At 44.2% G+C, this 16,404-nt stretch overlaps 1 protein-coding gene across 3 annotated transcripts in view; it reads right to left on the bottom strand.

Moving 5' to 3' along the window:
• Positions 1-13,597, bottom strand: part of LOC115197263 (sterile alpha motif domain-containing protein 14) — a 36,824-nt gene extending 23,227 nt beyond the window's left edge. For 2 of the 3 annotated variants that reach the window (XM_029758639.1, XM_029758655.1), the window contains exons 1-2: positions 13,313-13,597; positions 7,355-7,407 (exon numbers count right to left, since the gene is read on the bottom strand). In XM_029758639.1, coding sequence (XP_029614499.1) covers positions 7,355-7,394 — 40 coding nt within the window. In that variant the 5' untranslated portion in view covers positions 7,395-7,407; positions 13,313-13,597. Of the gene's footprint in view, positions 1-7,354; positions 7,408-12,047; positions 12,127-13,312 lie in introns of all 3 variants that reach the window. The other variant, XM_029758646.1, reaches the window with a different exon arrangement.
• Between the last annotated feature and the right edge of the window lie 2,807 nt (positions 13,598-16,404).

The following is a 16,404-nucleotide window of genomic DNA, read 5'->3' as shown; positions in this document are numbered from 1 at the left end:
TCTGATGCTCACTGCAGCCATTCAGGTTTGGGACAGATTTTTGAAATATATAGTATATAGTAATTATCTTGTCCTGGACAATATTAGGCTAAATAGCTGAGAACCTATTTTCAAAGGATCCCACCACCGACACCAAAAGTAATACAACTCAGGAAAAAAAAACAAGCGAGATAAATCAAAGAGAGAGAAAATATGACTCAAGTCTTTGTGATTTGTGTGAGAATTAAGAGGAAATCTGAAGTTCGACTCATATTTCTTGATGTGCATATCCTATTCCCTCTCTCCCGTGGCTGAGTGCTCACTCTAATGTAATTGGTCTTTAGTCATGTAGAAATGCCAAGGCAGCACACTGTCCATGCAGGCACTCAGTGGGGTTCAGAGACACAGGGATAATGATAAGGAAGGGAGTGTTGATGAACACACTCGGACACCAAGGACATGAGATTCAATGAAGTATATATAAAAAAAATCTATTTAATCTCCTTAGCAACACAAATGTGACCAATTTATCTACAACTCATTTAAATACATTGTTTTAGAACAGTTTTTTTTATAATATTCTGAGGCAGAGTGTGAGGGAAGGTTTCCCTGAACTGAATTGTGGTGCAGACTCCTCCTACTGTTTTTCATTGAATGCAGACAAACAATTTAAAACAGCATTACAGTTAATGGTCATTGCACCTAACAAACATCAAGAATGACTCTTCATGTAAACCTTATGTGGCATCGGATTATGCACATGACTCATAGCATTGGCAATGACAAATTGTTATGCACTCATCACTGTCAAACGCTCCCTGAAACACTTCAGCGAGCAGGCCTTTCTAATCGACCTGGCCCGGGTATCCTGGAAGGATATTGACCTCATCCCTTCAGTAGAGGATGCCTGGTTATTTTTTTTAAATGCCTTCCTAACCATCGTAAATAAGCATGCCCCATTCAAGAAATTTAGAACCAGGAACAGATATAGCCCTTGGTTCTCTCCAGACCTGACTTCCCTTAACCAAGTGAAAAACATCCTGTGGCGTTCTGCATTAGCATCGAACAGCCCCTGTGATATGCAACTTTTCAGGGAAGTTAGAAACCAATATACACAGTTAGAAAAGCCAAGGCTAGCTTTTTCAAGCATAAATTTGCTTCCTGCAACACAAACTCAAAAAAGTTCTGGGACACTGTAAAGTCCTTGGAGAATAAGAGCACCGCCTCCCAGCTGCCCACTGCACTGAGGATAGGAAACTCTGTCACCTCTGATAAATCCACTATAATTGAGAATTTCAATAAGCATTTTTCTACGGCTGGCCATGCTTTCCACCTGGCTACCCCTACCCCGGTCAAGAGCACTGCACCCCCACAGCAACTCACCCAAACCTTCCCCATTTCTCCTTCTCCCAAATTCAGTCAGCTGATGTTCTGAAAGAGCTGCAAAATCTGGACCCCTACAAATCAGCCGGGCTCGACAATCTGGACCCTTTCTTTCTAAAATTATCTGCAGAAATTGTTGCCACCCCTGTTACTAGCCTGTTCAACCTCTCGTGTCATCTGAGATTCCCAAAGATTGGAAAGCAGCTGCGGTCATCCCCCTCTTCAAAAGGGGGGGGACACTCTTGACCCAAACTGCTACAGACCTATATCTATCCTACCCTGCCTCTCTAAAGTCTTCGAAAGCCAAGTCAACAAACAGATTACCGACCATTTCGAATCCCACCACACCTTCTCCGCTATGCAATCTGGTTTCAGAGCTGGTCATGGGTGCACCACAGCCATGCTCAACGTCCTAAACGATATCTTAACCTCCACTGATAAGAAACAATACTGTGCAGCCGTATTCATTGACCTGGCCAAGGCTTTCGACTGTCAATCACCACATCCTCATCGGCAGACTCAACAGCCTTGGTTTCTCAAATGATTGCCTCGCCTGGTTCACCAACTACTTCTCTGATAGAGTTCAGTGTGTCAAATCGGAGGGCCTGTTGTCCGGGCCTCTGGCAGTCTCTATGGGGGAGCCACAGGGTTAAATTCTTAGGCCGACTCTTTTCTCTGTATACATCAATGATGTCGCTCTTGCTGTTGGTGAGTCTCTGATCCACCTCTACGCAGACTACACCATTCTGTATACTTCTGGCCCTTCTTTGGACACTGTGTTAACAACGCTCCAGACGAGCTTCAATGCCATACAACTCTCCTTCCGTGGCCTCCAACTGCTCTTAAATACAAGTAAAACTAAATGCATGCTCTTCAACTGATTGCTGCCTGCACCTGCCCGCCCGTCCAGCATCACTACTCTGGACGGTTCTGACTTAGAATATGTGGACAACTACAAATACCTAGGTGTCTGGTTAGACTGTAAACTCTCCTTCCAGACTCATATCAAACATCTCGAATCCAAAGTTAAATCTAGAATTGGCTTCCTATTTCGCAACAAAGCGTCTTTCACTCATGCTGCCAAACATACCCTCGTGAAACTGACCATCCTACCGATCCTCGACTTCGGCGATGTCATTTACAAAATAGCCTCCAATACCCTACTCAATAAATTGGATGCAGTCTATCACAGTGCCATCCGTTTTGTCACCAAAGCCCCATATACTACCCACCACTGCGACCTGTACGCTCTCGTTGGCTGGCCCTCACTTCATACTCATCGCCAAACCCACTGGCTCCAGGTCATCTACAAGACCCTGCTAGGTAAAGTTCCCCCTTATCTCAGCTCGCTGGTCACCATAGCAGCACCCACCTGTAGCACGCGCTCCAGCAGGTATATCTCTCTGGTCACCCCCAAAGCCAATTCCTCCTTTGGCCGTCTCTCCTTCCAGTTCTCTGCTGCCAATGACTGGAACGAACTACAAAAATCTCTGAAACTGGAAACACTTATCTCCCTCACTAGCTTGAAGCACCAGCTTTCAGAGCAGCTCACAGATTTCTCCACCTGTACATAGCCCATCTATAATTTAGCCCAAACAACTACCTCTTCCCCTACTGTATTTATTTATTTTGCTCCTTTGCACCCCATTATTTCTACTTTGCACTTTCTTCCACTACAAATCTACCATTCCAGTGTTTTACTTGCTATATTGTATTTACTTCGCCACCATGGCCTTTTTTGCCTTTACATCCCTTCTCTCACCTCATTTGCTCACTTTGTATATAGATTTATTTTTCTACTATATTATTGACTGTATGTTTGTTTTACTCCATGTGTAATTCTGTGTTGTTGTATGTGTCAAACTGCTTGCTTTATCTTGGCCAGGTCGCAATTGTAAATGAGAACTTGTTCTCAACTTGCCTACCTGATTAAATAAAGGTGAAATAAATCAAATAAATATTGTCATTGGCATGTCACCTACTGAACAGTCTGAGTAAAAGGGCAGGTGTGGCAGATCACACTAAATTACCAGAGATCCATTCTCATCTAAGAAAAGCACAATGAATTCCAAAATATTGCAGCACTTCCACTGGATTCAGTACAGGTGGACTTGACTGTGGTCGGGCAAATATGGACGTCGCTCTCTCTGTCCTAGCTTACGACATTGTCTTAACATGAGAGTATGAATTTGAAAATGAATGTATATATGTCTATATGACTCACCATGGCTACATTCAGTGGCTGCGTCCCAAATGGCAGCCTGATCCCTACATTTGCACTACTTTTGACTTGAGCTTTATGGGCCCTATGGAATAAGGTGCAATTTGGGGTGCACTCTAAATCAATCTTCGTGCTGCTCAGTGATCCAGCAGTGGTCAAATGGAGGCAGAGTGACATTTTCCATCCATAGTTCTATCATCAGCCTACTGACAAGGAAGGTTGAACCCCCAACTGGCCTTTTGCCCGCTCTGTGCATGTTATGGGCTACATGCTCAGAGATGAAGGAGACCTGTCTCCAATACCTTTTCATGCACCTCACAGTCGATGAAAGGGAACCGCCTTCACTTCAGAAAACACAACTCAACAATAGCCATCTGCTATCTTACAGATTTATTGTATTCGGTCCAAATTAGAAACAGCTTACAGTAAAGTACATATCACCAGGGGTTTAATGGAACAGAACCGTTATTTTAAAAGCATGGGAACCGGTTAATAATATTATTTTACATTCCGGGCATCCATTCGCACAAAAAACAACGCAACAAAGCTGCTATTCAAAATTCCTCACTCTTATTCTAGTGTCTGCCTGCCTGCTAGCCTACTACTGTGTGATTCAGAAATTAGGAAGAGAGATTTTTTTTAGAGAAGAATGGATTAACTTTTTCAACACTAGTTAAGGATACTAAATAATTATCACGTTTCACATTGGATTTATTCACTACAAATGTTTTATTTTAATTCTGGTGTCGCTCTGCACACAAAAGCTAGCTAGTTAGCTTTGGTACAATGTTAAACCAACTCTCTGAAGTTCAAAAGACATTCAAAGTTCCTTTGTAGAAGCCGCTCCCCTCCAGAGGTATAATTCTGATTATTAGCGGTGACTTTTTTGGGGTTCAAACCAGTTCAGAACTTTATTTTGCTGGTCGGAACTATGGAACTGAAAAAAATACATACTGGTTCTTGTCACGTGTGCTCCCTCTCCGGCCTCTAGGTTACCAGGATGCTCATTATGGCGCACACTTGTCACCATCGTTACTTGCACCTGCGCATCGTCAGACACCTGGACTCCATCACTTCCTTGATTACCTTCTCTGTATGTCACTCCTTTTGGTTCCTTCCCCAGGCGTCATTGTTTCATGTCTGTGCGTTGTTCGAGGTTCTTGTTTTGTATTATGTTCCGTTTCTTTTATTAAAACACTCACTCCCTGAACTTGCTTCCCGACTCTCAGCGCACATTGTTACAGTTCTGTTATGAACGATAAGGGAAAATAAATCGGTTCCAACTCCTGCATGTCACACATCTCTCCTGAAATAGAATTGAGCACAGAAGTGAATTGCTCTAGTAGTGTAGTCGAGTGGTAACGTCCTTGCACAGCATGCTAAAACTCAAGCAGCACTCAAAGCTAATTTGTCTAGATAGACACCACTGGGTCTAGCTTGGGCTATCGAGTCCAAAACCACAACACTCCAACTCAGTGTGGTAGAGTGTAAGGTTCATTAAATTCAATTTTACGCAATCTGGGGGTGAATGGAATTGAGTGCTTTGCCGTTTCGGATTGGTGCTGGTTCCTCAAGCTGGTTAGGTGGTGGGGGTTGAGATAAAGCTAGCAATCAATGCTACGGCTATAGCAACAGCAGAGTGAGTTCCCTGTGGGATGCAGGCCAACCAAACACTGATAATCATCCATTCTACAGGCCCCTGATTCAGCCCTAAAACAGGTCCTTTTCTATCTCTGTTGGAACGGAGCTAGGTTGGAGTGTGATACAGGCTCTGTTTTGGGTTGTACATGTTTGGTTTAGCTCCCTGAGTGGTAATGTAAAAGGTTGGTTTACTATATGATACATGCTTTGTATCCGGAAGCAAGGTTTGGTTCAGTATAACTGAAGCCTTAAACAAGCTTTATATAAAGAACATCAGTGCAAGGTTTCAGTGGATATGAATTCTCAGCCTATAAGATTGAAACTGTACGGCGTTAGGTTGGGTTCAGTGTGTTATGGGCTGTGTGCTACGATAGCACTGTGACTGCTAGTTCAGTATGACATTGTCTTTGTGGTTCATTGGATGAGCTATGTATTGGCTGGCCTCATGGTTCAGTATTAGGATGTACACAGCCAGTAATGAAGGCAGACAGGCCGAACTGCCGCAGAGGGAAACTGTCCTGCTCTCCCCCGCCTACGTTCTCTACCACGTTTCCACTGAGCGAGTCAAGGGAGACCAAGCACAGCAACCCCAAAGACAACAGACAACAACCGCAACAAGCTATTTTACAGGATGAATCCCTCACATTTAAAAGACTACATTTCTTGGCTCCAGTATATCAACCCTCCTGTTCACAACATTATACGAGACTACAAGGAGGAGTAAAATGGGGTGAAGGAGAATGGTGAACTGAGAGGCCCAGAATCACCTCTCTATTGTGTTACCATTCTGTTACCCCCTGCGGTGCACATTATCCCCCTGCTCTTATTAGACCTCGTCTCTGTGCTAAAAGGCACCATTAAATATTGACCAAACCAAGCCACATCCCCCTCTCATCCCCCATAAGCCATCATCCCACCCCTTATTGGATTCTACACAGACCATACAGTACATAGAGTAGGTGGGAGAAAGATATACTACAAGCCACCCCCATTATAGGTATACAGAGCGCACTACCCCCCGACTCTATATTTCCCTGTGGGCCTTTTTGGAGAGGTATGAAGGTCAATCTCACAGGCGCATCACTAGAGGAAAGCGGGGGTGGGGGTGTACAGTATATTAAGAAAACGGCTGAGAGCTGGCGAAGCAAACAAGATATGGTCAGTTCAAAAATGTGTATTAGTGTTGCCCACTGCCAACATTTCGAGACTGTCAGGCTAATCCACTGGCTGTTTTGTTTTGTCAAATTTATTGACTGAATATCTGAAAGACGTGCTGTGGAGACACACACACACAAATGCCAACACACTCATAATATATCTCACATCCGAGGCAGCGAATGACAGGCAGGTAGATGCACGTTTCAATGTTAGCCAAGTGAATCCATAATACCGTTGCAATTTCTGGTTTTCAGAGGAGTTGAGCTCATTTGGGGCGTCTGGGCCAATAAGACAGTGTCAGAGGGGTAGAGGAGGGCAGGTATGCACTAGTCGGCACATTGGGGAATTGGACCCGACACCGCTGAGACCCAAACGGCTGAGTCCACACAAAGGGTGATGTTCCAAATTAGTGCTGGGGTGTCTTATTCAGGAAGAGAGAGGTGACCTGGGAGCTGTTCCGAAGGGGAATAGGTAGTATTTATAGGACTCTGACTGAGAGGTAGCTTGGTCACTGCTGGTTACAACGTTATATACAAAAGGTGCTGTGATGTAGAAGTCTGAGTCATAGCCTCTTTAGGAATTGATTTTCTTAAAATAGGACATGGAGTGTTTGTGTGTGTGTGTACGTCTGTGTGCATGTGTAGCCTGACTAGACCGCCCTTTTGGCTGAGAAGGGCAGTCATGAGATTTCATAGCATAGGCCTTCCCACGTATCATTACAAGAACAGACCCCCTCATGTTCAACAGATTTCCCTGACCCACGGTATTCAGAAAGTTATAGGACCAGCGCACAGAACACACAGCTTAGGTCAGACACACACACCATGTCTGTGTGCCTCATATTGTGTATCTTTCTTTGATACACACACACACACACACACACACAATCTTCGTTCGTGTGTCACATGTACAACGCTCATTAAATGTGCGAGACACAAACACACACTCAGAGAGAGAGAGAGAAACACTCACCAAAAACATTTTCTGTCTCCTCCAGCTGTGTGGCAGACATGGCGCAATGGGCACTGTGAAGAGAGAGGGGGTAGAGAAAGAGAGAGGAGAGAGAGAGCGAGAGAAACGGAGAGGGCGAGGGGGATAGAATTCGAGATTTGGTACTGTAGAAACAAAAACATAAAAGACTACAGTGCAGAGAGAGAGAGAGAGAGAGAGACAGAGCGCAATGAGTCGATGCATTTATGTATATCGACAAGTTTAGTCGGCCTGCAGCCCTTAGCTTAGCTTTCACCACCCCATCATCTAACAAGCCTCCTCGTCTCGTCTGTCTGCTACAACGCTTAGCCCCGTGGCTGTTTCTCCCTGGAAGAACCCTCAAGGAAATCACATTAGGAATTTACCAGAAAATGAGCAGCAAACCCCCCCCCCCCCATTTCTACTCACACGCACATGCACATAAAAACACACTCATGCGCTAATGGGCACGTCTGCCCGGGAGCATAGTCATCAGGGTGATTGATCGCGAGTGCTCAGCTGATCATCACACTGCTGACCCATTTCCCTGCTAGCCAGGTAATTAAACATGCGGCTAAAGAAGAGAGAATGGAAGGGATGGAGAGATGAGAGGAGAGCAAAAACACACACAGGGGATTCCACACCTTCCTAAAGAAATGGCTGCATGATAAAGATGGATGATGTGTGTATTTGGGGTGGAAAGGGGTTCATGCATTACATCTCAAATGGAGGGTGTTACACTGTAGGATAAAGTATAGATATTTTAGTGGATCAAATGTGAAATATATCTTCGACTTAACTCCACAAACAAAACGAATAGAACATTCAGGATCAAATGAAGATACATAAGGTTGTGGTAAGATTGTTGCAAATGAAGATGATTAAAGTTGCCCCAAGCTAGCTTGGGTTGTCCTGCGAATCACCCAATCTTGTGCCCGTTAACCCCCCTATCTTATCTGTGAACTCCAATCGACACTCTGGACAGTATCCTTTAGATCTATTCTACCTTATCAGAAAACTCTAATGGATGGTAGCTCTGTGCTGTTATGGATGCTTGGGGAACACAGTACTGGTCATTATATAGCTACAGTAACAGTTGTAAGCATTGGACAGAGTAGTTTGTTGCAGTCTGTGAGAACAGTGGCTGATTATTTTCTTTAAAAACATAGCTGGGCTTTTGTTTTTCTCTTCAAAATCCACTTCTACCAGAACTGGCCTGGGGGTTAATCCAGCCAATAATACACTTACTGCATTAGAGTTTGCAACAAACATCACATCTGTGATTAACTGCCTCAAGACACTTGATTCTTCGCATTAAAAAATTCTGCACAACTTCAGACAAAGAAAGTATTATCCAAAAGTGCAGCTTCATCATGAATGATGCACCCTCAGTTTTTAGACATTCAGTTACTCATTGAATATGTGACACCAAATAGCTCCATGCTCCTATCATTTGCCACATGAAAGCCAAGCAACCCCTTGGTTCCACCTATGCAGTCTTAGAGCCATGGTCAAAATGGCTAGAAACGGTGACCATTTAATAGTAATGGACAGCCAGTCATTTAAATCAATGATCATCAGAGAGGAAGGAGATAAGGAAAGGAGACCATTTGATAGAAATGGGACTCAGCCTAAATCTCCCCTGGTTTGTAGATGGAGAAGCCACTAATAGTGTGCTGACTGCACCAGCCCAGAGGGGAAGAGGGGAGGTGAGTGGGCAGGGGGCCCATGAGAGAGAGGCCATCTGCTGCCTACTGCCCGTGGCCCTGTAGCCCTGGCAGGACACAGCAGCATGGTTAGTGCAACACAGGAATATGTGTGTGTGGGAGGGGGGTGAATGCTCTCTGTGCATGCGTGCGTGCATGTAGATGTGAGTCCCGGTGAGAGACAGAAAACATATGGAATGCTAAGATAAGTCCTGTATTTGAAAAGACGGACATCAATAAACAGACAAAAAGGGCAAGAAAAACATGCACAAAAGTGGGATGAAAACATCAATGTTAGCTTAATGAAGGAATCATTTACCAGTCAAAAGGTTTGGACACACCTACTCATTCAAGGGTTTTTCTTTAGTTCTACTATTTTCTACATTGTAGAATAATAGTGAAGACATCAACACCATGAAAAATATTTTATATTTGAGATTGTTCAAAGTAGCCACTCTTTGCCTTGATGACAGCTTTGCATTCTCTCAACCAGCTTCATGAGGTAGTCACCTGGAATGCATTTAAATCAACAGGTGTGCCTTGTTTAAAGTTCATTTGTGGAATTTCTTTCCTTCTTCATGAGTTTGAGCCAGTCAGTTGTGTTGTGACAAGGTAGGGGTTGTATACAGAAGATAGCCCTACTTGGTAAAAGACCAAGTCCATATTATGGCAAGAACAGCTAGACTAATCAAAGTGAAATGACAGTCCATCATTACTTTAAGACATGAAGGTCAGTCTACCTGGAAAATATCAAGAACTTTGAAAGTTTCTTCAAGTGCACAGGAAAGGAAGAGAGAGAGTTAACTCTGCTGCAGAGGATAAGTTCATTAGAGTTACCAGCCTCAGAAAATGCAGCCCAAATAAATGCTTCACAGAGTTCAAGTAGCAAACACATCTCAACATCAACTGTTCAGAGGAGACTGTGTGAATCAGGCCTTCATGGTCGAATTGCTGCAAAGAAACCACTACTAAAGGACTTGCTTGGGCCAAGAAACATGAGCAATGGTCATTAGACCTGGAGAAATCTGTCCTTGGTCTGATGAGTCCAAATTTGAGATTATTGGTTCCAACCCCCGTGTCTTTGTGAGTCACAGAGTAGGTGAACAGATGATCTTCGCATGTGTGGTTTCCACCGTGAAGCATGGAGGAGGAGTTGTGATGGTGTGGGGTGTCAGTGATTTATTTAGAATTCAAGGCACACTTAACCAGCATGGCTACCACAACATTCCACAGCGAAATGTCATCCCATCTGGTTTGCGCTTAGTGGGACTATCATTTGTTTTTCAGCAGGACAATGACCCAACACACCTCCAGGCTGTGTAAGGGCTATTTGTAAGAAGGAGAGTGATGGAGTGCTGCACCCGACATCAACCCAATTGAGACGGTTTGGGAAGAGTTGGACCGCAGAGTAAAGGAAAAGCAGCCAACCAGTGCTCAGAATATGTGGGAACTCCTTCAAGATTGCTGGAAAAGCATTGCAGGTGAAGCTGGTTGAGAGAATGCCAAGAGTGTGCAAAGGTGTCATCAAGGTAAAGTGTGGCTACATTGAAGAATCTCAAATATAAAATGTATTTAGATTTGTTTAACACTTTTTTGGTTACTACATGATTCCATGTGTGTTATTTCATACTTTTGATGTCTTCACTATTATTCTACAATGTAAAAAAATAGTAAAATAAAGAAAAACCATGCAATGGGTAGGTGTGTCCAAACTTTTGACTGGTACTGTACACCCTAAGAGCTTTTTATTGTATGAGTCATCCATTCGATAACCTCTTCTAGTAAGAGCTGTGCACCAAAGTTAGTGTATCAATCCGTCCTCTTGTTGTGGAGAGGGGGAGCGGAGAGGGACACAAACAGAGATTCCTGACAGTGCTGGGTATTGCAGTACATCACGTAGAGGAAACGCCCTGAGATAGAGCTGTGTGTGTGGCAGATACAACAGTCACATAAACACACACAGAGAGAGAGAGAACTTCCTGTCTGTAGTGTAGTGCAGCAGATGACTGAGATGAGGAGAAAGACAGTGATGAGCAGAGCATCATCCTCCATAAAGCAACAAGCTAGTGAGCCGTAGCAGTACAGACAACAGATGATTGAACTGTAGGATGTGCTGTACTGATGGTTTAAAGGAATAGAAACTGCACACAGAGACGTAAAAAATGTCTTCACAAGTTCATCTGACTCTAGGGAAGGAAATAAATGCTTATTTGCCAAAATCCTGAAGTCCACCTTTAAAGGTGAAATATACTTCATATGCAATCTGCTTAAATATGTGATTTTGGATCTCACTATTCACGTCGCGTGGTTTGTTTGGGAAAAATAATGGCATTGCCTTCCCTCCCTGGCGGGATGTCTGAGGGAATCTCATCGTATTAGCAGCAGAATTGAGTCTCGCTGGGCAGACATTGGCCCACTCTGATGGTATGTGGAAAAGGAGTGGGGGCTAACAGTCGATTCTGAGGGATGCAATTTAGGCAGTGCACACCTAAACCCAACCCCCCCCACTTCCCTCTCATGACCCCTATTCCAACAAATCTATGGGGTGGCCTCTTTGCCAGAACATGGTTCCTTAAAACATGCATGAGGTGTGGACAGGACATAGATTGCCACATACACAGATATCGAGATACATGCTCTCACACACTCAGCACACACAGCACGCGTTCATACCCTGGTCCCAAGACTGAGCGTCCCACCATGGATCACTTACAGGGACATAAAACTAGGGAGAGGAGAGAATGAGTGTGGAGGCAACATACTGTGTCTGCGTCCAGGGACTGGTCTCAATATATATGACAAACGGGGTTCTTACGTGCGAACACACACACACACACACTAAACCTTGATGATAAAGAAATCACAAGACAGAAGATATCAACGATAATGGCCTTACGAACACACACACACACTTTAACACTGTGTTATAACGATAATGAGAACAGCCAGCTTCTCAGAGGTTCGATGAAGCCGTACAACCAGTTACCCACTTGAGGAGGAGTCAACGGCGTCAGAGAAGGTAGGGATGATGGATGAAGGGAGGGGCAGGAAATATGGCCTAATCACTTCCTGCAGACAGAGACAGGTTTAGGGGTTGAGTGATGGCCATGGGGCCAGACAGTTGGAGGAACGTGGCCTATTACAAAAGCTCAGTCCTAGACAACTTCATGTACCATTATACACTGTCCACAACTACTACACCACTACCTTGTGTTGAGTCCAAGCTGGCTCCCTATGTTTACATAGCAACACTTCCTTGTAACCTTTCCATGATAACAGAAAAGTGAGACAATAGGATATAACTCCATTATATTTCTCTAACCAATTGAGTCCTCACAGGTCAGTGCCCATGAAGGAAAGGAAACTAGGAAAGGAAGACATTTCAGACTGCAATGACACAGTCCTACGGGGTGTTATGGTTTAGAAGGACAGTGTGTCTTTCCCCATGAGTTGCAGTATTTTATCACTGGACATGATGAGAGGGGGCTTGCTCGTTAGGCTGTGTGAACACGCCGTGTCCCATCTGTGTGTTCACTTGTTAGGAACAACACAAACAACCCTGGGGGAAGACGGACACTCACGTGGCGGCGAGAGAGAGAAGGACGAGGACGATGGAGAGATGGAGAAAAAGAAAAGGAGGAGAGGGGAGAGGGAAAGAGAGATGGAGAGGCAGATATTTAGAAAGATTCAGATACCCAGAAGAAAAATAAATTCATAGAACACATTAATCTCCTACATTTTAGAATATATCTCACTTTCAGAGGATTGCTAAATGTTGCAACAGACTTCAGGAGGGTATATACCTCAGGAGAAATCAAACGAGGGGAGTGAAGGAAAACAGTGAACAGTAGCTTTAATAGCCTGACAACAACCCAGACAGAACTACATGGGTCAATGCAGCTGAATATCTAATAAGCGCTCTATTCAGTCAGCGTGAGGATAGCTTGGCGTAAATGACCGCACCAAACGAGACAAACACATCCCAAAGCAAGCACAGCTTGTTCCCAAAAGAGGGGGTTTGTTTCCAACAACAAAAAGCATTGTCGGAGGATAGGGCTGGCAGGCTCAGAGAGGGAGGGAGAGAGAGAGGAGCGAGAGATGGAGAGAGGACAAGAGAGGAGAACAGAGATGATAAGAGATAGGCAGAAGCAGAGATGAGAGCAGAGAAGGGCAGAGAGAGGGAAAGACTAGAAAACAAGATCTAAATCGAGACAAAAAGGTAAACAGTCCGGGCGGTAAAGGCTGTGCAGCTCACCTTTAAAACGCGTTCCCCTTAGGTTGGCACTCAGCCGACATGGCAGACTGGCATCAGCCCTCGACTCCCCTGGCAGCACGGCAGGCCGACTGCGTATCCCGGGTAACGGCAGCAGCGTTGGAAGAGACAGAACAGTATGTATCCACTGGGCAAAGGCTGGCTGCCTGCTTCCTCCTGCACAACCCAGCACTACAGTGCTCTGCTCCTCCACAGAGCACCGTCAAGGACAGCCGAGCGAGAGAGGGAGGAGGGTGGGTGAGAGAAAGAGAGAGGGGAGAGTGAGAGAGGGAGGGAGGGGTGAAAGAGAGAGGAAGAGAGAAGCGGGAGTGGATGAGAGTGTCTAAGGTAGAGAGAAAGGAAAGAGAGAGATGGGGTAAAGAGAGAGAGAGGGACAGGAGAAAAATCAAGAGAGAAAGAGGCAGGCTGAGGTAGGCACACACTCAAGCACAGCTGTCTGGTATGATGGAGACGGCATCGCTCTGAAGCAGGTCCTGGTGATTCAGCCCTGGTGTATGTGTGTGTGTGTGTGTGTGTGCGTGGGGGGGGGGGGGGGTAAGAGCCTGAGGGGAGGAGGAAGAAGTGACGGAGGAGGGGGAGGGAAGGAAGGAAGGAAGGAGGGGGGTGTCCATCAGCAGCACTCCACTCAGCTTATTATCAGGCCACTCAAGGAGATGTCTCTCGTCTGCCTGGGGAGACACTAAAAAGGAGGAGGAGGATTAAAAGGGGATGGAGGGAGGATAAAGGAGATGCACTTCTCAAGACAGGTGCATCTGTTACAGTCCTCCAATAGAGATGTCAGTTGCACCTGGCCATTAAGGTGGAGCTTTGGTGAGATACATTATGGCAGGGATCGGCAACAAGCGTTTTTTTTTCTCCAGAAGACCAGGGCCCAGATTCTTCTTAACTGACATTTTTTCCTTAACTATAGACTTATGAAGAAAGTTAAGCAAAGTTCCTATTCATCAAAAAGGTTACTGGAAATGTTCTTGCACTATTTCTTATGTTTCTCCTTAAGCAAAAAGTTAAGAAGAAATAAAATCCTAAAAATAAAGTTTGGGGATTTGTTCTTAATTCCAAGATAGCTAAACCCTTGTCTTAAACTCAGGGCAGTGAAATAATAAACTTATGAAAGCAATTGAACATGTTTAATTCCCTCACAAACTTCATCTGAAAGTTTCAGTATTGATTATTTTAAACCAAAGAACATTTAGAACAGTAATCTCAGTAGGAAATATGCTAACATGATTGCCATTGCTAGCTAGATAGCGAGCTAAATTCGTAAGAAGATATTTGAGGACTTCATAAGAAAATCATTAAATCGTAAGATATTGTTGAGGAATATGAATGTCTTTTTTTCTTTTCTTGAGCAGCTTCTTAAGTTTTTGCGTAAGAAGTGTTTTGTGAATCTGGGCCCAGGAATTCATATAAAGAAGTATTCCCATGAATAAAAAAGGGGCATATGTGATGGTTTCTCAACGTAATCAAGGTATGAAATTATTTTTCTTTTCAAATACAAATCTCTTTTTGGGCTAAGTTGTGGACAATTTGCAGTGTGCAAATTATTATAAATATATTCCGGACCCACCTATATCCAGTCCGGAAAAAAAACGGCCTGCACCTGAATGTAGTTGCCTACCCCTGCTTTATGTAATGTCTGATGTTAGCAAGTATCTCTACAGTCGTGGCCAAAAGTTATGAGAATGACACAAATATGTCTCCTAAAGTTGATTCATCTGCGGGATCGGGGCACCACCAGTACAGAGCTTGCTCAGGAATGGCAGCAGGCAGGTGTGAGTGCATCTGCACGCACAGTGAGGCGAAGACTTTTGGAGGATGGCCTGGTGTCAAAAAGGGCAGCAAAGAAGCCACTTCTCTCCAGGAAAAACATCAGGGACAGACTGATATTGTGCAAAAGGTACAGGGATTGGACTGCTGAGGACTGGCGTAAAGTCATTTTCTCTGATTTCTCCCCTTTCCGATTGTTTGGGAATCCGGAAAAAATCTTGTCCAGAGAAGACAAGGTGAGCGCTACCATCAGTCCTGTGTCATGCCAACAGTAAAGCATCCTGAGACCATTCATGTGTGGGGTTGCTTCTCAGCCAAGGGAGTGGGCTCACTCACAATTTTGCCTAAGAACACAGCCATGAATAAAGAACGGTACCAACACATCCTCTGAGGGCAACTTCTCCCAACCATCCAGGAACAGTTTGGTGACGAACAATGCCTTTTCCAACATGATAGAGCACCTTGCCATAAGGCAAAAGTGATAACTAAGTGGCTCGGGGAACAAAACATCGATATTTTGGGTCCATGGCCAGGAATCTCCCCAGACCTTAATCCCATTGAGAACTTGTAGTCAATCCTCAAGAGGCGGGTGGACAAACAAAAACCCACAAATTCTGACAAACTCCAAGCATTGATTATGCAAGAATGGGCTGCCATCAGTCAGGATATGGCCCAGAAGTTAATTGACAGCATGCCAGAGCGGATTGCAGAGGTCTTGAAAAAGAAGGGTCAACACTGCAAATATTGACTTTTTGCATCAACTTCATGTAATTGTCAATAAAAGTCTTCAGTATTCCATAGTAACATCTGACAAAAATATCTAAAGACACTGATGCAGCAAACTTTGTATGTGTCAATTAATATGTCATTCTCAAAACTTTTGGCCACGACTGTACATATGACTCTGCTGCCCTCACTTGGTTGCATAGTTTAGCTAAACATAGAAAGTTCAATTGTCTTTAGACATGCGTCAACACTGCATCCACATGACCATCAGCAGATATTCGTACGCCCAAGGCCATTATACAAGAACTAAGTACATTGATACATGCACATGATCTTTTGACAAATGCTTATTTCTCGATGGTAGTCAGATGTTTTCTCACAGTACCATGATGTGTTGTGAATCTTTAAAACATCCATTTTCAACAGTCCTATCTATCCTACAGGCATTTCCTGGGCCGTTAATACCCGCCTCGCTGTCTAGCACTTAGCTCTGTGTGCATCAGTGGAGGCTGCTGAGGGGAGGATGGCTCATAATAATGGCTGGAATGGAGTTAATGGAATGGTATCACATGTGCTTCATA

The sequence above is a fragment of the Salmo trutta genome, chromosome 1, assembly GCF_901001165.1.
Source record: "Salmo trutta chromosome 1, fSalTru1.1, whole genome shotgun sequence".
Classification (NCBI taxonomy): Eukaryota; Metazoa; Chordata; class Actinopteri; order Salmoniformes; family Salmonidae; genus Salmo; species Salmo trutta.
Note: the sequence above shows the minus strand (reverse complement) of the source record. Positions and strands in the feature narration are given on the sequence as shown.